The sequence below is a fragment of the Lolium perenne genome, chromosome 3 (genome assembly GCF_019359855.2).
Source record: "Lolium perenne isolate Kyuss_39 chromosome 3, Kyuss_2.0, whole genome shotgun sequence".
NCBI lineage: Eukaryota > Viridiplantae > Streptophyta > Magnoliopsida > Poales > Poaceae > Lolium > Lolium perenne.
The window spans coordinates 298,101,554-298,124,061 of record NC_067246.2 but is presented as its reverse complement, the minus strand read 5'-3'; the positions used below and the strand labels follow the sequence as shown (position 1 = coordinate 298,124,061).

General features: G+C 41.7%; 1 protein-coding gene across 1 annotated transcript; it reads left to right on the top strand.

Moving 5' to 3' along the window:
• Positions 1 to 1,529: 1,529 nt before the first annotated feature.
• On the top strand, positions 1,530 to 2,319 carry LOC139829726 (histone H3.3-like). Its single transcript, XM_051371447.2, has 2 exons — positions 1,530 to 1,696; positions 1,806 to 2,319. The coding sequence occupies exons 1-2, from the start codon at positions 1,625 to 1,627 to the stop codon at positions 2,142 to 2,144; spliced, it is 411 nt and encodes a 136-aa protein (XP_051227407.1). The 5' UTR covers positions 1,530 to 1,624; the 3' UTR covers positions 2,145 to 2,319.
• Positions 2,320 to 22,508: the final 20,189 nt, after the last annotated feature.

Genomic DNA, 22,508 nt, shown 5'->3' with positions numbered 1-22,508 from the left:
CGTTTGCAACGTTGTGGTGTTGATATTTCCAATTCCCCAACTATTAAATGATATGTTTCATATGGAATTCTAGGGGCCTAGGGAAAACAGGCAAAATTCCACAAATTGTTGATATGTTGCAGAACATAAGGTTGACTTTGTGGGGATGCAAAAAACTAATAAAGAAGATTTTTATGATGCATGTATAAATATGCTTGCCAGTAATTCAGATTTTGTGTGTTTTGTCTCTCCGGTCATTATTTATTGAATATATTGATTTACTAAAATTTAAGTAAATATGGTAAGGGAAAGCAACATTCTCTTTCTTCATTCCGTCTTCTCCAAACTAAAAATCTGCCTTGATGATCATAAAACAAGGCTGACATTACTCTGTTATACATGTCCTAACATTTTCTAATTGCTGGGGAGAGAACCATGGGGATGATTTTTTTTTTGAACAACCTTGGGATGGTGTTTTTTTTTCTTTTCATTTTTTTTTTTTGCGAAACACAGTACAATCAAAGACGCTCATACATACGCGCACACATTCACAAGAGACTGCGTTGAAGAACTGGTCCGGCGGGTCTTGAGATTGACGAAGTCACCACAGGCGCCTCGCTGTCGACGGGAACGTCGCCTCCCACTGAAGAATATTCCGCCTTTATGAGACACCAAAGTGTCAAATCTGGGATTTGAACTCTGGTGGGCTGGGGGTGCCACTGCACTCCTAACCATCCAACCACATGTTGTACCACGCTTATCACGTGGTGTTAATTGCTCGTACTGATACCTCTCTCCCCGTTTGTTTCTATTTTTTCTGGCACGACAAAACATACTGATCCGGGGCATCCTTTTCTGGCCAATCGCACGCGTGAAAGTAGGCATGCATTGGCGCAGTCCCCTTTGCCACGGATCTTGCCCTCCTTCGGCCTTGGGCGTATGCCATCGAGGGATGCAAACTCCATGGCCGTATAACTCACAGGTTCCTCCCTTCCTTCTGTTTTGCAACCATCCGCAGAGTATCTCAACCTGCCACTGGACGAAGAAAAGGAGGGAGGAGCACGAGCCGGAGGATGTACTGGAGGCCTGCAGGAGGAGTCTGGCGGCCTCGTCTCGGCTAGCAGGACGCAGGACGCAGGCAAGGGACTTTCCCTCTCTACGCCGGCGGCATCGACCCGCCGCTCCTCGGGCTTCCAGGATTCTCGGCCACGACCACGAATACTGCGGTAGCGGGAGCCAATGGCGGACTTACATAGGACTGAGTGAGGGATGGGCCTCGCCGGTGCGCACGACGATGAAGCGGTTGGCGATCATTTCTCTTCTGTACACTTCCCGTGTAGATTCATGATGCGTGGCGATCGGTCGCCGCTTCGATCGCCTGATCGGCTTCTGGTGTGTTCTTCTTCTCTCCTCGATCCGCAGCATCGTCGTTCCCGACCAATGAGAGCCGAGCACGCGGATCGTGTGCTTACCACCACGCACACCCTAGCCATCCGATCCGAAACCGTCTCTTAGACGTCAACAGCGAACCGCCTCTGGCGCGCACTCGGCACCTATAAATACTCACCCCGTCTCCTCACCTCTCGTCCCACAATTCAAATTCCTCGCCTTCGCTTTCGAGTTCCACCAGCAATTCCTAGTCGAGATGGCGCGTACGAAGCAAACTGCCCGCAAGTCCACCGGCGGCAAGGCGCCCCGGAAGCAGCTCGCCTCCATTGTTCGTCTCGTCTCCTCTCCCAACCCCCCAATTTGTTTCGAATTTCGATTTGCTTTGTGCAGGCTGTAGTGGTTTCGATGATTCTTAATCTCGCGTGTGTTTTCCGTAGGCGGCGAGAAAGTCGGCCCCGACGACCGGCGGCGTGAAGAAGCCCCACCGCTACAGGCCCGGCACCGTCGCGCTCCGGGAGATCCGCAAGTACCAGAAGAGCACCGACCTGCTCATCCGCAAGCTTCCCTTCCAGCGTCTGGTGCGGGAGATCGCGCAGGACTTCAAGACGGACCTCCGCTTCCAGAGCCACGCCGTGCTCGCGCTCCAGGAGGCGGCGGAGGCATACCTCGTCGGACTCTTCGAGGACACCAACCTCTGCGCCATCCATGCTAAGCGCGTCACCATCATGCCCAAGGACATCCAGCTCGCCCGCCGCATCCGTGGCGAACGCGCCTAATTAAGCAAGCCCTAGCGTGCATGCATGTTCCGCCCCGTTCTAGTTGATTGATTCGCGCATAATAGTGCAACTTGTTGGTTCGCTTCTGGATTTAGTTCGTATTTGTGATACAGTAGGAAGTTCGTTTTTCATTGTAAAGATCTCGTGCGTGATAGCTACAAGACTTATTTGCTGTTCGATGGTTTGGTTTGCCTAAGTGCAAATTAAGATTATATATTATCGATAGTATTTGCTACTGAATTTATTGATATATCCTACCGAGTAATTGTGGATTTGTTGCGTGTCTTGTTGTTGATAGTATGATTGATAAGAGATCATCTTCTTGCAGTGATGAGTATTGACTGAAACAGTACTCCAAAAGATAGCAAGCACATGATCGGCATATTTTCCATGCCATCTTCTCATCTCTCATCTCATCTTTGTAAAACATCAACCATGTATTGAAAGGTTTAGCAAACCGTCAAACTGCCATTGAGCATTTAGAAGCAAAAGTTTGCTTAAAACCACGGTATTTAGACAAGGCTCTGTTTAGAAGCAACGTGTTTTCTACAAACTTCACCTTTGCGATACCACGGTTTTTCTATGTCCTAGGAACTAAATGCGGCCTCTTTCTTAGAAACCACAAAAATACTTTCTATGTAGTTTATAAGATTACGGTTTCACCTAGAGCCAAACACCTCAAAGTATTGCAAACCATGACTTTTTCCATAGACCGTGGTATTTTAAGAATACTTCTAAAATACTTGGATCCCAAACGTCGTTTTTTGATTGCATGGCCACAAAATACTACTCCCTCCTTGCCAAAATGTAGTGCATATATAAAGTTTGACCAAACATGTAGAAAAAATATCAACATCTAGAATTTCAAACTAATACCATTAGAATAATCCTGAGATATATTTTCATATGGTATATATTTGGTATTATAGATATAAATAATTTTCTTGATAAACTTAGTCAAACTTAACATAGTTTGATTCTTGAAAACTCTTATACGCACTACATTATGCCAAAGAATTATAACAGTTTATGACTGCACAACTTCTTTTTTCATTTCTCTTTTCTGGAAAAAAGAGGTAGAAACCTCTTCCTTCAACACTTCAAAAATACTTTGTTTTTGGCAATACTATGGTTTGTAAAATCATATTATTATTAGTAAAATACAAACACCTCAAAGTTTTTAAAACCATGGTATCTCCAAAATACTTTAAGAAACTTTCCCCCCAAAGGGGCCTCAATTCCTCCCTTGATAAATTTGCATTTAAAAAAAATGCAGATTTCTATCATAAACCCCACATTCTTCACTCCCCCTATCATTTTTTGTTTGTACAACAATACTCACCTCAAATTATATTTCTTATACGTACTCGTACGGGCTAGCCCTGCTTATTTGGCAATGTACATAAACCTATCAAAAAAAAAGCATTGCCCTTGATATGCCGCCCTACAAAAATGGTATCCCTTTCGTAATCAAGCTGTTAGGTTTTCTTCATGTTGGCCAACTATTGGTACAATTGCTAACCGCCATCTCTTTATACAGCCTAAGGGTCCTTTTTTGGGCATTGTCCAAGTCTTATTTTTTTCATCTTATTTAGTTTTTTGGAGGAGGGTCTTCCTTTTTAGCCTCATGTTCTTTTTCTTCAAGAGTTAGTTCATCCTCCTCTTGAGATTCTTTATGAGCATGATTAGGGAACTCCTCATATTCATTGTTACCATCTTGGGTTTCAGCATGAGACAACGACTGTTCATTTTTGTTACTTTTTAGAATTTTCATTTCATTCATTTTCTATTGGGGGATTTCTCCGCGGAGGTTTCTTATTCTGCCTAGCTCAACTCTCTTAGGATGTACACCATGATAATAAAGATCATGAGTGGTCCATCCTCCCTTAGTAATTACACAAAAAACCTTGTCTTCAAAATTAGATATTTTCATCAAAAGTTTTTTCCTAAAAAGATTCTTGTTGCTCCATTTGATTCTGAATCAAGCCATTTTAATAACATCCAAGGTGGCATCAAGGTCCTCATGACAATATATAATTCTATGAGAGTTGTCTATTAGAATTCTTTAAAACATCTCTATTATAGCTATGTTGTTATGAAACCAAATCATCGAAGACATTAATAAAATCCACATCTGACTGACCTACAAACTCACCATTAACTTCGTGGAAAAGCATGGATCGTCAATAAGAAATTTGGGGCCACTTTCAGATAATTTTTTACGTGTGGATGTTTTAAATGCCTTTTCTTTAATAGACTACTACTTTCATATCCATTTCTGATAATTTGAAAATTCCCTTCTACTTAGGTAGTGTTTTAACGCGATCTCTTCTTCCATTTTCTAGCCCCCCACCCCCCGCGATGATTCGAAGCAAAAAATATCCAACAATTCAATTCATCTACCAAAGTCCTTTGTCTTAAAATATTTTCTGAAACGCAATGCAGCTAAGATCTATATTCATCAGTTATTCCATTATAAAACAAATAATGTAAATTATTTTCAGAAAAATCCTTGCAAGGAGACTTGTGATTTAAATCGTAAACCTCTCTCGAGCATGGGGACAATTCTCATTATGAAGTTGACCAAATTTACTAATTGCGAAACTAATAGAAAACATTTTTTCTAGGATAAGGCATTCCTCCCTACTAGTAATAAATCTAGGAGGTATAGAGTTATATATAGATCATCACTACCATACATTTTAAGAAACATATATTGTTTCTTAAGATCATCATTATCAAATAAAGTGGAAAAATCAACAAGCTTATCAAAATGTCCGGTCAGGATTTCTTCAATCTTACCATATAACTTCTTTCTCTTCCTCAATTTTAATAATCTTAAGGTTGATAAAGAATTCAAAAGCTCCAGCTTTCATAAATATAGCAAGAGCATAAAAACTATTAGTAGAACAATACATTTCTCCAAGAGACCTCTTATATATATATAGCTTCATAACTATATATCTTCAGTTAAATCAAGTTTAATTAATGGTTAAGTAAAATCAAGACCATTTTATGTGAATTGGGTCTACCAACCCTTGAAGATGTACCTATCTCATTTTCCATCTCAGCAAGTTGCAACATTTTACTAGTGAGAAATTAGAATAAAGTAGGAATCTCATCAATATTTATTCTTCATTAGATAAGCATTTTCATCAATGTTAGGTCCTCTAGAAAAAAGATATCTAGGGAAAGTAGCACGAGAACTAATAGTAGCATCACCAATAGTACGTAAGGAGAAATTTTTGTCTACATGGTAAAGGCTTACCAGCTCTAGTGTTTCTTGTTTGTTTAATATTCCTCTTTAGACCACTATGTACCTATATTATGTCTCAATGCCAAAGGGGGAGGATTTTGAAACTTTCTCATGCAATTTCATTCGTCCCATTGTCTTGCTAGCCTGTAATGGAAACATGCAACATTTTTATCCAAAGTGGTGATTCCATGTCATTTTCCTATTTTTATTGATATACTAGGTCATATGAACATTACAAACCTAGGAGGTTTATATTAGAAGTACAGAATCTTCTTGTGGTATAGTATTGTTTGTTAAGGAAGTGAAACTTAGAATTCGAAATTGACATTCCACTAGCTAAGCAAGTCAAAGAATTACCCTGCACCTAATAGGAAGCCACCTAAGCCACCGAATCATCCTGGAAACAATTAATGAACAAGCATCATATGAAAGAAAGTTCACTATGTTTTATAGCCATCAATGATAAAATTAAAAGCCTTTTATCAAATATAATTCACCACTTTGCCATAAGGCAAGCAATGGAAAATATTTAACTTAAACCGTAAAAACATAACTAAAGTGGAGGTATACAACACAATAAATAGTAAAGCATCCATAGTATGCACCATAGCAGCATTTAGATCTTAAACATTGTCCCATTGTCCTTGTCGGATAATGATGCCATTTTCAGAGCCCAAGGTCCACTGCCACTTAGATTCTGTGAATTGTGGTAATTCATGGTCACCAGCCAAGTTCATCTTGCATTCCGTCGACAAATTTTATAAAACTGTTTTTCCAAAACCCTCATTGCATTCAGAAGAAATGATTTCTAAAAAATAAGAATAAGTGTTATCTACAAAAATTCGTGTACTCTATTGGGTGGGCAATGGAACCATGGTTGAGAGTGAAGCCCTATGTGGGAAGTTGCATTGTACTGACATCATCATAGGAATTGAACAACAAATGTAGTTAGTCATCCTAGCGTAGTATAGAGAACACTAACCACAGATCCCGGAGTGGGATGGGAAAGTAAGTTATACCTTTTCCTTTCACATTCCTTAGATACTTAGTTCGGGTGGTTCTGTGGTGGAACTCAGGAGGGTTGGATCCGGAAACATCCCCTTCATACTGCGACATGAAAATTATGTATCGTAGAAGGGAGGGTAATTGAGCGTAGGTATCTCAACTGAAACTCGTTACATCGGGTGGAATGCGGGGTCACGGAGAAGGGAAGTGATTTGTTTGTCTTTTAGTCGGGCCTCACACCAAGGCTTAAGACGTTTTTGAGGAAAGTAGTGCACCTCTCGAGAGTGTATAGAACATATCACGATACTCTCTGTTCTTGGGTAAAGAACTGCGATCGCGACGGGAAAGGAATTCCATGAAGTTATAACAACCAATAACCAATGGGGTTGACAGGCATAGTTTTTAGGGATTTCTATTTTCGTGCCCCTGGCTCCTTAGTTGTGCTCAGTTTTCCCCAGCCCCTTAGTTTTTCCTCAGTTTTCCCCAAGACCTTGTCTGAAACCCGCAGAAGGAGCTCAGACGGAGGATTCCCGTTTAGTTGACGTTGGTTGGTGCTGGCAAGTGGGGCCGCTGTTGGTGCCCCGCAGTGGACACGTCTTCACTTATCCAGATCATCATGGGACCCACAACTTGTCCACGTTACTGCGCCGGACCCACAGCTTACCCAGGTGACCGTTGCAAAATGGGAGCCTGAGCTAGCCCCGCGCCCGTGCCCGTGCCATTGCTTCCCCTTTCTTTCCCCGTGCCCCATTGTTCTTCTTCTCCGCCAGCGGCAGCCCTTCTCCGGCAGGCGGGTGATGTCTAGTTTCTCTTCGACCTCCCGTTCTTAATGGCCGCAGTGTGGACCCGTGCCTTTGACAAGATGCCCTGGCTGCCCACACCAGGAGCCTCTGAAGCGGTCGATCTGTAAGACGGACGAGAACGGCAACCGTGGATGTGAGTTCCTTGCATGCGAGAGCTTGCCATATAGAGAGGGGGATAAGGTTAGATTTCGCTCCAATTTCTCTGTTTTCTCTCGATTTTCTTGCTATTCCCTCGAATTTGGGATTTAGGGTTCCCGTTGTTGTTTTCAGATCCTGAAGAAATGCAGGCATTTCGAGTGGATCGATGTGTACGTTCAGAGGCTTCAATTGCAGGAATCAATTGGCGCTATTGGGGAGCGCAATTTGGGAGGGGGGACTTGCTGTAGAGAATGCGGCGGAGAGAGGAGCCGTTCCGATTATGCCTAATGCTCCCAATGCAGGACTGGTGGAAGTGAAGGAAGAACTGAAGAAAATGAACAAGCAGTTAAGGTAGCTAATCGAGTTGAAGAAGCAAGCTAATCTGATGGCTGGTTGTTTTTTCTGTTGTATAATTGCGATCGGATTCTTATCATTGCTCACCAGGCGCTAGAAGTTGTTACAAGGGATACCTTGTTACAAATTCATTATTCAGTTACATGTACTTGTAGTTGTTTTCATAGTTAGTGTGTGCATTCGCCGAAATTACCAACTATATTGGAATGCTCCCAATAATTGTTAGAGGGGTGACAAATAATCTAGGGTTCCTGATGTCTACGTGTGCTTCTATTCTTGTAGACAGTGTTGGGCCTCCAAGAGCAGAGGTTTGTAGAACAGCAGCAAGTTTCCCTTAAGTGGATCACCCAAGGTTTATCGAACTCAGGGAGGAAGAGGTCAAAGATATCCCTCTCAAGCAACCCTGCAATCACGATACAAGAAGTCTCTTGTGTCCCCAACACACCTAATACACTTGTCAGATGTATAGGTGCACTAGTTCGGCGAAGAGATAGTGAAATACAAGTGGTATGAATGAATATGAGCAGTAGTAACGGCGCCAGAAAAGTGCTTGCTGGCGTGCAGTTGATGGTAGTAATATTGCAGGAAGTAAAGATGCAGTAAAACAGTAAACAAGCGATGATTGCAGTATTTGGAAACAAGGCCTAGGGAACATACTTTCACTAGTGGACACTCTCAACATTGATCACATAAATAAATAAGTTCTCTTCCTTTGTGCTACATATACTCTTGTTTGATAATGAACACCATTCGTTGTGTAGGGCTACAAGAGCACCTCAATGCCGGAGTTAACAAGCTCCACAACATTCGGCATTCATATTTAAGTAACCTTTAGAGCATAATAGATCTTTGCAACTTAAACCGAGTACTAACATAGCATACACATTGTCACCTTTACACTATGAAGGGGGAATAAATCACATCAATACTATCATAGTAATAATTAACTCCATAACCTACAAGAGATTATGATCATAACCTACGACAAGAACTACACGATGCACACACTGTCCACATTACATCATGAAGGAGGAATAGACTACTTTAATAACATCACCAGAGTAACACATAGATGAATTGTGATACAAAGCTCATATGAATCTCAATCATGTAAGGAAGCTCATGAGATCATTGTATTGAAGTACATAGGAGAGAGATTAACAACATAGCTACCGGTACAGCCCTTAGCCTCGATGGAGAACTACTCCTCCTCATGGGAGACAGCAGCGGTGATGAAGATGGCGGTGGTGTCGATGGAGATGCCTTCCGGGGGCACTTCCCCGTCCCGGCGGCGTGCCGGAACAGAGACTCCTGTCCCCCAGATCTTGGCTTCGCGATGGCGGCGGCTCTGGAAGGTTTCTCGTACCGTGGCTTTTCCGTCTCGAAGATTTAGGTCAGGGACCTTTAAATAGGCGAAGAGGCAGAGTCGGGGGGGTACGGAGCCGCCACACAATAGGGGGGCGCGGGCCCTAGCCTGTCCGCGCCAGCCCCATGTGTGGGCCCCCTGCGGCTCTCCTCTGGTGGCTCTCGGGTGTTCTGGAAGCTTCGTGGAATTCTAAGATGCTGGGAGTTGATTTCGTCCGATTCTGAGAATATTTCCTTACTAGGATTTCTGAAACCAAAAACAGCAGAAAACAGCAACTGGCACTTTGGCATCTCGTCAATAGGTTAGTTCCGGAAAACGCATCAAAACATCATAAAGTATGAACAAAACATGTAGGTATTGTCATAAAACTAGCATGGAACATAAGAAATTATGGATACGTTTGAGACGTATCAGCTCCCAATAATCTATTCACCGAAATCCGCAAATATGTATGCCTCATGTTTATACCGAAATTATACCACTTTTGGGCCGTTTCAAATTACCGAAACTATATGCCAAAACTATATCCCCTAAAAGAAAAAGGAAAGCGAAAGATAGTTGATAATTGTTAGAGGGGTGACAATAATGCATTCACCGAAATCCGCAAATATGTATGCCTCATGTTTATACCGAAATTATACCACTTTTGGGCCGTTTCAAATTACCGAAACTATATGCCAAAACTATATCCCCTAAAAGAAAAAGGAAAGCGAAAGATAGTTGATAATTGTTAGAGGGGTGACAATAATGCATTCACCGAAATCCGCAAATATGTATGCCTCATGTTTATTGATGCGTGCAGTTGACACACGTCCGTTGGGAACCCCAAGAGGAAGGTGTGATGCGTACAGTAGCAAGTTTTCCCTCAGTAAGAAACCAAGGTTATCGAACCAGTAGGAGTCAAGGAACACGTGAAGGTTGTTGGTGACGGAGTGTAGTGCGGCGCAACACCAGGGATTCCAGCGCCAACGTGGATCCTGCACAACACAATCAAAGTACTTTGCCCCAACGTAACAGTGAGGTTGTCAATCTCACCGGCTTGCTGAAAACAAAGGATTAACCGTATAGTGTGGAAGATGATGTTTGTTTGCGAAGAACAGTAAAGAACAAGTATTGCAGTAGATTGTATTTCAGATGTAAAAGAATGGACCGGGGTCCACAGTTCACTAGTGGTGTCTCTCCCATAGGATAAATAGCATGTTGGGTGAACAAATTACAGTTGGGCAATTGACAAATAAAGAAGGCATAACAATGCACATACATATATCATGATGAGTACTATGAGATTTAATCAGGGCATTACGACAAAGTACATAGACCGCTATCCAGCATGCATCTATGCCTAAAAATTCCACTTTCAGGTTATCATCCGAACCCCTTCCAGTATTAAGTTGCAAACAACAGACAATTGCATTAAGTATGGTGCGTAATGTAATCAACACAAATATCCTTAGACAAAGCATCGATGTTTTATCCCTAGTGGCAACAGCACATCCACAACCTTAGAACTTTCTGTCGGCGGAGAGGGTTTCGCGACGAAGGCTTTAAGTAGGCGGAAGGGTAGAGTCGGGGGCATCACGAGGGGCCCACACGCTAGGGCGGCGCGGCCCCACCCTTGGCCGCGCGGCCCTGGTGTGGCGGCGCCTCGTCGCCCCACTTCGTTATCCTTTCGGTCTTCTGGAAGCTTCGTGGAAAAATTAGACCCTGGGCGTTGATTTCGTCCAATTCCGAGAATATTTTCTTTGTAGGATTTCTGAAACCAAAAACAGCAGAAAACAGCAACTGGCTCTTCGGCATCTCGTCAATAGGTTAGTGCCGGAAAATGTATAATAATGACATATAATGTGTATAAAACATGTGAGTATCATCATAAAAGTAGCATGGAACATAAGAAATTATGGATACGTTTGAGATGTATCAAGCATCCCCAAGCTTAGTTCCTACTCGCCCTCGAGTAGGTAAACGATAACAAGGATAATTTCTGAAGTGACATGCTATCATAATCTTGATCAATACTATTGTAAAGCACATGAGATGAATGCAGCGATTCGAAGCAATGGTGAAGACAATGAGTAAACAACTGAATCATATAGCAAAGACTTTTCATGAATAATACTTTCAAGACAAGCATCAATAAGACTTGCATAACAGTTAACTCATAAGCAATAAATTCTTAGTAGAAAGCTTTGAAGCAACACAAAGGAAGATAAAAGTTTCAGCGGTTGCTTTCAACTTCAACATGTTTATCTCATGGATAATTGTCAACATAAAGCAATATAACAAGTGCAATAGGTAAACATGTAAGAATCAATGCACACAGTTTACACAAGTGTTTGCTTCTAAGATAGGAAGAATAGGTAAACTAACTCAACATAAAGTAGAAGAATGGCCCTTCGCAGAGGGAAGCATGGATTACTATTTTTGTGCTAGAGCTTTTCATTTTGAAAAGATAGAAACAATTTTGTCAACGGTAGTAATGAATAATATGTGTTATGTATAAGATATCCTATAAGTTGCAAGCCTCATGCATAGAATACTAATAGTGCTCGCACCTTGTCCTAATTAGCTTGGATTAACACGGATTATCATTGCATAACATATGTTTCAACCAAGTGTCACAAAGGGGTACCTCTATGCCACCTGTACAGAGGTCTAAGGAGAAAGTTCGCTTTGGATTTCTCGCTTTTGATTATTCTCAACTTAGACATCCATACCGGGACAACATAGACAACAGATAATGGACTCCTCTTTAATGCTTAAGCATTTAACAACAGATAATATTCTCATAAGAGATTGAGGATTTGTGTCCAAACTGAAACTTCCACCATGATTCATGGCTTTAGTTAGCGGCCCAATGTTCTTCTCTAACAATATGCATACTCAAACCATTTGATCATGAAAAACGCCCTTACTTCAGACAAGACGAACATGCATAGCAACTCACATGATATTCAACAAAGGTAAAAGTTGATGGCTGATACGTCCCAAACGTATCTATAATTTCTTATGTTCCATGCTACTTTTATGATGATACTCACATGTTTTATACTCATTATATGTCATTATTATGCATTTTCCGGCACTAACCTATTGATGAGATGCCGAAGAGCCAGTTGCTGTTTTCTGCTGTTTTTGGTTTCAGAAATCCTAGTAAGGAAATATTCTCGGAATTGGACGAAACAACGCCCAGGGGCCTATTTTTCCACGAAGCTTCCAGAAGTCCGAAGAGGAAACGAAGTGGGGCCACGAGGTGGCGACACACTAGGGCGGCGCGGCCCAGGCCCTGGCCGCGCCGGCCTACTGTGTGGGCCCCTCGTGACGCCCCCTGACCTACCCTTCCGCCTACATATAGTCTTCGTCGCGAAACCCCCAGTACCGAGAGCCACGATACGGAAAACCTTCCAGAGACGCAGCCGCCGCCAATCCCATCTCGGGGGATTCAGGAGATCGCCTCCGGCACCCTGCCGGAGAGGGGAATCATCTCCCGGAGGTCTCTTCATCGCCATGATCGCCTCCGGATCGATGTGTGAGTAGTCCACCCCTGGACTATGGGTCCATAGCAGTAGCTAGATGGTTGTCTTCTCCTCATTGTGCTATCATGTTAGATCTTGTGAGCTGCCTATCATGATCAAGATCATCTATTTGTAATGCTACATGTTGTGTTTGTTGGGATCCGGTGAATATTGAATACTATGTCAAGTTGATTATCAATCTATCATATATGTTATTTATGTTCTTGCATGCTTGATACGTCCAAAACGTATCTACTTTCCCGAACACTTTTGCTATTGTTTTGCCTCTAATTTGTGTATTTTGGATACAACTAACACGGACTAACGCTGTTTTCAGCAGAACTGTTCTGGTGTCTCGTTTTTGTGCAGAAATCCAACTTTCGGGAAAATCCTCGGAATTTATGCAGAAGGCCCTATTTTCCCAGAATACTGACGGAGCCGGAAGGACAAGTAAGGTGGAGGCCCAAGGGCCCCACACCATAAGGCGGCGCGGCCTAGGGGGGCCCGCGCGGCCCTATGGTGTGGCCCCCTCGGCCGGCCTCCGACGCCCTCCTTCGGACTACTTATTGGCCTCGACCTAAAAACGCACGGGGAGAAGTCGAAGTCGCCAGAAAGCCTCCAGAACGCTGCCACATCGCGAAACTCCGTCGCGGGAGCCAGAAGTCTCCGTTCTGGCACTCCGCCGGGACGGGGAATTGGAGGAGATCATCGCCATCATCACCGCCAACGCCTCTCCATCAACCAGCCATGCTTCCCCCATCCATGTGTGAGTAATTCCCCCGCTGTAGGCCGAAGGGTATGGTAGGGATTGGATGAGATTGGTCATGTAATAGCATAAGATTGTTAGGGCATAGTGCCTAGTGTCCGTAATTGGTACTTTGATGATATTGTTGCAACTTGCTATGCTTAATGCTTGTCACTAGGGCCCGAGTGCCATGATCTCAGATCTGAACATGTTATTGTTTCATCATGATATTCATTGTTTATTGATCTTACCTGCAAGTTGTATACACATGTCGCTGTCCGGAACCGATGGCCCTGAAGTGACAGAAATCGGGACAACCGGAGGGAATGGTAGTGATGTGAGGATCACATGTGTTCACGGAGTGTTAATGCTTTGCTCCGGTACTCTATTAAAAGGAGTACCTTAATATCCAGTAGTTTCCCTTGAGGCCCGGCTGCCACCGGCTGGTAGGACAAAAGATGTCGTGCAAGTTTCTCATTGCGAGCACGTACGACTATAATTGGAACACATGCCTATAGATTGATTAGTACTTGGACATCGTTTTATTATTATCTGCAAATGCCCTGCATGATTGTTACATGAGTTTCTCTCATCCATGCAACGCCCGTTCATCCGTCCCCGTGCCTACAGTATTTTAATCCTGCTGTTTACTAAAATCACTACTGCTGTCTTTGTTACTCTGCTGCTGTTATTTCACTACTGCTACTGCTATAAAACTATTACTACTGATAAACTCTTGCGAGCTAGTCTATTTCCAGGTGCAGCTGAATTGACAACTCCGCTGTTAAGGCTTTCAAGTATTCTTTGTCTCCCCTTGTGTCGAATCAATAAATTGGGTTTTACTTCCCTCGAAGACTGTTGCGATCCCCTATACTTGTGGGTCATCAAGACTATTTTCTTGCGCCGTTGCCGGGGAACATAGCTTTATTTGGAAGTTCACTTGGATTGATATTGTTCGCTGCAAATTCTCCATCATGGGTAAACCTCGCGATACTAAGGTCGCCATATTACCATCCACTACAAGAAAAGGTACAACTCTGAGTACCTCTGCTGCTCTTGATTCACCATCTGTGATTGATAAACTTGTTTCACCGCCACATGCTTCACATGCGGGTACTTCTGCTGAATCTGAAAACTCTCATAATATTGATAATATTTCTGTTGTGCTTGATGATAGTGGTTCATTGGGATCTTTTCTAGATGCTACAATTGCTAGGTCTAGACAAATTGAAAATACTGAAACTCCTAATGCTACTACACCTTTTAATTCACCTGAACTTGATTATTCTAGTGATGATCCTGATGAAGATTATGTGGAGCTTAATGATGATTTTATTGAAAAATGCAATGCTACTACTGATGCAAGAAAAATTAAAAAGTTGCTTGCAGAACATGCTGTTAGATATAAACTGTCTCCTGATCCTAAGTTTGCCACATCTCCTATAAACATTAAGGATAAAGATTATGATTTTTCTCTTGATTTATCTCATATAGCTATTGTTGAGAAAACACCCTTTTGTGGTACTGAAAAAGAAAGTGCTGTTGAACACATGATTGAGCTATCTACTCTGAGTAGCTTGTTTTCTGATGATGTTAAGAAGCGTACTTACTTTGTTGCTAAAATCTTTCCATTCTCATTAAAGGATGATGCTAAAACTTGGTATAATAGTTTGCCACCTAATTCTATTAAAAGTCCAAAAGAATTGCTTGATGTTTTCTTCCGTAAATACTTTCCTGCTAGTGCTCAACATATTGCTTTGCAGAGAATCTATAATTTTGACCAGGGAGATGGAGAGAAATTGCCTGAGGCTTGGGCGAGATTTTGCTCTCTTATTAGAGCTCGGCCTGATCATGATTTGGAAAAGCATGATTTACTTGATATATTTTATAGTGGACTAACCATTGAGTCCAGGGCATACCTGGATAGTTGTGCTGGTTGTGTTTTCAGGAAAAGAACTCCAGACGACGCTGAAGAATTATTGGCTAAAATAGGCCGGAATCATGATGATTGGACTACGCCTGAACCAACTCCAACGCCAATATTGAAGAAGAGGGGTATGATTAAATTAAATGATGAAGATATGAGGGAAGCCAAGAAGTCTCTCAAGGAGAAAGGTATTAAATCTGAAGATGTGAAGAATCTTCCTCCCATAGAAGATATATGTGAGATAATTCCCCCTTCATCCATGATTGAGGTAAACTCCCTTCAACGCTTTACTAGGGAAGATATTCCGTATTCGAAACCTCCTGCACAATGCTTAGATGAGTTTGATAATTATATTGTTAAGCAAGAAAATGTTAATATGAGAGTAGAGAATCATTTAATGGAAAATTCTCGAGCTATTAGTGAATTGCATGATATTGTAGAGAGAACCTCCAATGATGTTAAGATGCTTGTTAAACATTTTCATATGCTTCAAACTCAAATTGATCAACTCACTAAAGTGCAAAATGACTTGTTGGGAAATAATTCTAAAGAAAAACATGCTTATGAAGTAACAACTAGAGGTGGTGTTTCTACTCAGGATCCTTTATATCCTGAGGGACATCCCAAAAGAGTTGAACAAGATTCTCAACGAACTAAAATTAGTGCTCCATCTAAGAAAAAGAAACATAAGAATGTTGTAGAATCCTCTGAACCTGTTAATGATCCTAATAGCATTTCTATTTCTGATGCTGAAACTGAAAGTGGTAATGAACATGATAAAGATAATGATAAGAATGATGCTTCTGATAAAGAAGATGTTGAAGAAGAACCTGAAAAGCATGCTAAAAATAAAAAGTACACTAAAGAAGATTTTATTGCTGAGAAACATGGTAATGAAAGAGAACCTTGGGTCCAAAAGCAAATGCCTTTTCCTGCTAAGAAACTAAAATCAAAGGAAGAAGAACACTATAATAAATTTTGTGATTGGATGAAACCTTTATTCTTGCAAATCCCTTTGACTGATGCTATTAAATTGCCACCTTATTCAAAGTATATGAAAGATATTGTTACCAACAAAAGGAAAATCCCCAATGAGGAAATTTCCACTATGCTTGCTAATTACTCTTTCAATGGCAAAGTTCCAAAGAAGTTGGGCGATCCAGGTATACCTACTATTCCTTGTTCTATTAAGAATAATTATGTTAAAACTGCTCTATGTGACTTGGGAGCCGGTGTTAGTGTTATGCCTTTTTCTCTTTATAAGAGACTTTACTTAGATAAGTTGATACCTACTGATATATCTTTGCAAATGGCTGATAAATCTACTGCTATTCCTGTTGGTATATGTGAGGATGTTCCTGTTCAAGTTACTAATAACTGCTTGATATTAACTGATTTTGTTGTGTTGGAAATGCCTGAAGATGATAATATGTCTATTATTCTTGGGAGACCTTTTCTTAACACCGCAGGGGCTGTTATTGATTGCAATAAAGGAAAGGTTACTTTCAATGTTGATGATAGGGAGCATACCGTTTATTTTCCCAAGAGGATTGAGAAAGCGTGTGGAGTTAATACTATTTCTAATGTGAGAACTATCAAAGTGGGAACTATTGATTGTCCTATATATGAGCCTAAAGAAGAATATCAAACTCTCGTGATTGGATCCATATCAATACAATTCAAGGTAACATGATTGATTTGAGGTTTATTTCTTCTTATGCTATGTAAAATTTATTTGGTGGCAAGACTTGATCAACATTGTTAACAAATACTTTTTATATGCATAGAGGCGGTAAACAACATCTCTTTCTTCCTCCACTTGCTCTAGTTGCTGTAGCAGTTTTAATTTGCAAAGTTCCTTAGTTAATTGGAGATTTCAAAAAATTTCCTGGCCAGTAATAATAAACTTAATACCCAGAAATGTGCATTTTTCAAAGTTTTCAAAAATTCACAAAAATTATACCGTTGGTCCTATTTTTCGACGAGGGCACTGGGGAGCACCAGAGGATGACCTGTGGGGCACCCCAGGGTGCCACACCACAGGCCGGCGCGGCCAAGGAGGGGGGCGCGCCACCCTGTGGTGTGGGCCCCTCCTTGCCCCACTATCTCATCTCTTTCTCCCAGCATCTTCTCTCTCCCGAAAAAACTCGAACCAACTTTCTCTCACTCGCGTTTTTACTCAAGAGCTCAGGATTTTTCGATCTCTTTGCTCAGCCCAGATTTCTGTCTGAAATTTGGCACATTTGCTCTCCGGTATGTGACTCCTCCGCCTATCCAAGTAGAATTTTGTTTGGTTGAGTATATCTTGAATATTCTGCTGCTGTAGGTAACATGTTTAGTGAGCTTGCATGCTTGTTCTAAGTTGTATAAACTAGTTTTGATGCATGATTAGTACTCTAGCAAGTTCCTATAGTAGTTCCCCTTGATTATATGTCACCAAATCAAATTTTTATATTGTTTGTTGAAAATTTCAGAAAATGGAGTGGAATAGATATCAATTGAACCAACAAGAATTGGAGGTCCAACAAGTTATGAGAGTGAACCGTGAAGAGGGAGTATACCCCTCCTACTACCCATGCGCAGATTTCATGAGAAGCGCGGGAATATTTGAAGATGTTCAAAGTCTAATTTCTCGTGCAGGGCTGAGTAATTTTGTTGAGGGAGAACCAAGCCAATACGCAAAATTAACTATGTCTGTTGTGCAGGACTTTAGGTTCAATTGGTCGCTATCTAACCCCACGGTTCAGTATAAGATTTATAATAAAGCTGTCAACTTGTCATTCAGTGATTTTTGTGCAGCAATTAGAGTACCGCAATGGGGATCATGCGAGAAGATAAGGGGATCGCCTCAAGAACTCTTAAGCCTCTTCAAGATGATTTGCTGTGGAAGGAGTTTCTCAGAGGATAGTGGTAAAATCACTAGTATTCAGTTCCCAGCTATCCGCTACTTTGCTTATTTCGTTACTAAATGCGTTCTTGCTAGAAAGATTGGTGGTAGACTTTCTATCCCGGATTTAGCTTTTCTAGCTGCGGCACTACAAGACAGTAGGACTTATAATTTGGGGGCATTAATAGCTTATAGACTTGCTACTAACTGTGAGAAAGGTGGAATTTGTGGAGGTCTCATTGCCTCTCGTTTACTAGCTTTTCATAATATAGAACCTCATCATCTTGATATTCCACTTTCCATAGAAAAACTTGACATAGCCTCTATGATTAAACATGAATTTGTTTCTGATTCCTCCAACTTGGGTAACCTATATTACAAGATGACATTTTATAAGAAAGTCTGGAGAATAACTAAGAAAACTGAGAAATTAGTAAGGTTGCTTGCGCCTGTTCTGTTTAACCTTGATTCCAGGGAGGATTGGTTGGTCGCAGAAAGTGCGCTGAATGCACACATAGAGGGAGGAGGCCATCATGCAAGAGACGACACGGAGGTCGAGGAACACCTCGACTCATCATCCGATGCAGAAAGTTCCTCGCATCAACATGTTGGGCATATGGAGCCTCCACGCTTTTCTTCTGCATCGGTACCTTATTATGACTACTCCATGTATGATCCACCGACGTGGAACCCAGACCCTCGATGGGATTGAACTCCACTTAGGCCAAAAGCCTAAGCTTGGGGGGAGGTATACCGGCATCACTCATACTTTGCATATTATGATTGCTGGATACTTGTACATACTTGTTTAGTCTCTTTGAGTGATTTTCTAATGAGAGGGAGATGATATTTGGGGAAGTGCTGCCTGAAAACAGATTCTGGACTGTTACTAGAAAAATTCGTGCGCACAGACAGAACGTTATTTTGATCTGCCAATTTTTGTGCAGGTTCCCCAGGTTGTTATCTAACTTTCATTAGTTGAACACTTTTCGAGCTGAGCAACGTAAGATTTTTGTAAAAATCGATTTCTGTACTGCTGTGAGGTTTTGGCAGATTTCTGCCATCTCGCTTTTCTGTGTTTCTTTTAGTTTTCATTTTCTTGTTCTTGCTTTGTTTCCTTCCCAAAACACAAAAAGACCAAAAATATTTCTGTTATTTCTCTTCACCATTTGTTTGCTTTGGTTTCTTGCATTTGTTTCGCTTTATTTGCTATTGCCAGTTTGCTATAAGAAAACCCAAAAAGATTTTGCTTTGTTTGCTTGTTTCCTTTTGTTCTTGTTCTCAAATTCGAAAACACCAAAAATATTTGCTGTTCTTCTTTGGTTCATTATGAGTTCAATGGTCTTCGGTTGCTGGAGCGTGGTTTTCATTTCATATTATCCAAGCTATACAAGTGAAAAGGCAATAATGACGATCTACGACAATCTGATTGTGGTGAGAGGCTGGTATGAACTCTATTTGTTTTCATTTTTGTACATATACTCATCCATGTGAGCATACTTAGTTGGTTCATGTGAGGTATATGTCATTTAAGAAAGTCTAGTAGTTCATGATCTCTCATGTTTAGCTCCAATTTATTAATATGAGTAGCATGTCATGGATGTTTGCTTGCATTGTTTTATTCATAGATAGGTATGATATTGTGGTATCCTCCTCTGAATAATTTGTTTGAATTAACTTGGCACATGCTCACACATGCATATGACTGAACAAGAGTCAATTAAGCCTCAATGATTTACATTGCTTCAGAGTTCTTGTATCACTTTTATGCCTCAGTTAATTTATTTTGCCGCAAGCATGATTATGACAGTTATTGCTCTCTTGATTTGTCGCTCCCTAGTCTTTTGCTAGCCTTCACTTGTACTGAGCGGGAACGCTGCTCGTGCCTCCAAACACATGAAAACCAAGTTATTCCAGAGTGTCCACCATAAATACCTATGCATGGCATTTCAAACCATTCCAAGTAAATTCTCATGCGCTACCTTTAAAAACCTTCAAAATGCTTCTCAATTTGTGTTTATGTTTCATAGCTCATGAGGAAGTATGTGGTGTTTAGCTTTCAACCTTGTCATTTACTTTTGACGGACTCTCATATGGACTAGTGGCACATCCGCTTATCCAATAACTCTGCAAAAAGAGCTGGCAATGGGATTCCCAGTCCCAAATTAATTAACTTAAATAGACACTCCTCCATGGTTTGTGATTGTTGGACGGCACCCAAAGGATTCGGTTAGCCATGGCTTGTGTAAGCAAAGGTTGGGGGGAGTGTCATCATCATAATAAAACTAAAATAAAAAGGCACTCCTTCATGGTATGAGATTGTTGGCAGGCACCCGAGGATTCGGTTAGCCATGGTTTGTGTAAAAAAGGTTGGAAGGAGTGCCACATAAACATGCAAATAATTCATGGGAGCCGCTCTTGGGAGTCCGGTTGGCGAGGTAGTTAGTGTACCCATTACCATTCATTGACAACAACAAACACCTCTCAAAATAATTTTACTCCTGATTTCAAAAATGAAAAGCTCTAGCGCATGTTAATCCCTGCTTCCCTCTGCGAAGGGTCAATCTTTTACTTTTGTGTTGTGTCTCCATTCTTTCTTTGAGCACTATTTTGAGAGCACAACTGTCATTCTTAGTATAATATGCTTGTCCCAAAATATGATTGATTGCGGTATAACTTTGATGCTTTTATCTTTGACAATCACTACTTCTAGTCTTTCTATGAACTCCAGAGGTGCCTGGGCATTTATGTTTTGCCGATCAAATACGGGCAAGCGAGATACCACTTTATCATACTTTCTTATGAACATTGCAATCCTGCTTATATACATGATTCATGATGCTTATTATTAATTGTTGGTACCTCTTCATGATTGACATAGCTGTTAGATGATCTTATTTGCATGTGTCTTTTTATGAACTGCTTAAGTATTAGCCATATCATGAGAATATATACATCATATGAGCAAATGTGTTCGTGAAAGTTCTTTTATCGCTCAGTTGTTAACTGAATTGCTCGAGGACAAGCAATAAGCTAAGCTTGGGGGGAGTTGATACGTCCAAAACGTATCTACTTTCCCGAACACTTTTGCTATTGTTTTGCCTCTAATTTGTGTATTTTGGATACAACTAACACGGACTAACGTTGTTTTCAGCAGAACTGTTCTGGTGTCTCGTTTTTGTGCAGAAATCCAACTTTCGGGAAAATCCTCGGAATTTATGCAGAAGGCCCTATTTTCCCAGAATACTGACGGAGCCAGAAGGACAAGTAAGGTGGAGGCCCGAGGCCCCACACCATAAGGCGGCGCGGCCTAGGGGGGGCCCGCGCGGCCCTATGGTGTGGCCCCCTCGGCCGGCCTCCGACGCCCTCCTTCGGACTACTTATTGGCCTCGACCTAAAAACATACGGGGAGAAGTCGAAGTCGCCAGAAAGCCTCCAGAACGCCGCCACATCGCGAAACTCCGTCGCGGGAGCCAGAAGTCTCCGTTCTGGCACTCCGCCGGGACGGGGAATTGGAGGAGATCATCGCCATCATCACCGCCAATGCCTCTCCATCAACCAGCCATGCTTCCCCCATCCATGTGTGAGTAATTCCCCCGCTGTAGGCCGAAGGGTATGGTAGGGATTGGATGAGATTGGTCATGTAATAGCATAAGATTGTTAGGGCATAGTGCCTAGTGTCCGTAATTGGTACTTTGATGATATTGTTGCAACTTGTTATGCTTAATGCTTGTCACTAGGGCCCGAGTGCCATGATCTCAGATCTGAACATGTTATTGTTTCATCATGATATTCATTGTTTATTGATCTTACCTGCAAGTTGTATACACATGTCGCTGTCCGGAACCGATGGCCCCGAAGTGACAGAAATCGGGACAACCGGAGGGAATGGTAGTGATGTGAGGATCACATGTGTTCACGGAGTGTTAATGCTTTGTTCCGGTACTCTATTAAAAGGAGTACCTTAATATCCAGTAGTTTCCCTTGAGGCCCGGCTGCCACCGGCTGGTAGGACAAAAGATGTCGTGCAAGTTTCTCATTGCGAGCACGTACGACTATAATTGGAACACATGCCTATAGATTGATTAGTACTTGGACACCGTTTTATTATTATCTGCAAATGCCCTGCATGATTGTTACATGAGTTTCTCTCATCCATGCAACGCCCGTTCATCCGTCCCCGTGCCTACAGTATTTTAATCCTGCTGTTTACTAAAATCACTACTGCTGTCTTTGTTACTCTGCCGTTATTTCACTATCGCTACTGCTATAAAACTCACATTACCGATAAACTCTTGCGAGCTAGTCTGTTTCCAGGTGCAGCTGAATTGACAACTCCGCTGTTAAGGCTTTCAAGTATTCTTTGTCTCC

What these genes read in the sequence shown, in the direction of transcription:
- LOC139829726 (XM_051371447.2), top strand. Translation starts at nt 1,625, where the DNA reads ATGGCGCGTACGAAGCAAACTGCCCGCAAGTCCACCGGCGGCAAGGCG. An exon ending in GGAAGCAGCTCGCCTCCATT is followed by an intron (nt 1,697 to 1,805) that starts GTTCGTCTCGTC and finishes TGTTTTCCGTAG; the next exon opens with GCGGCGAGAAAGTCGGCCCC.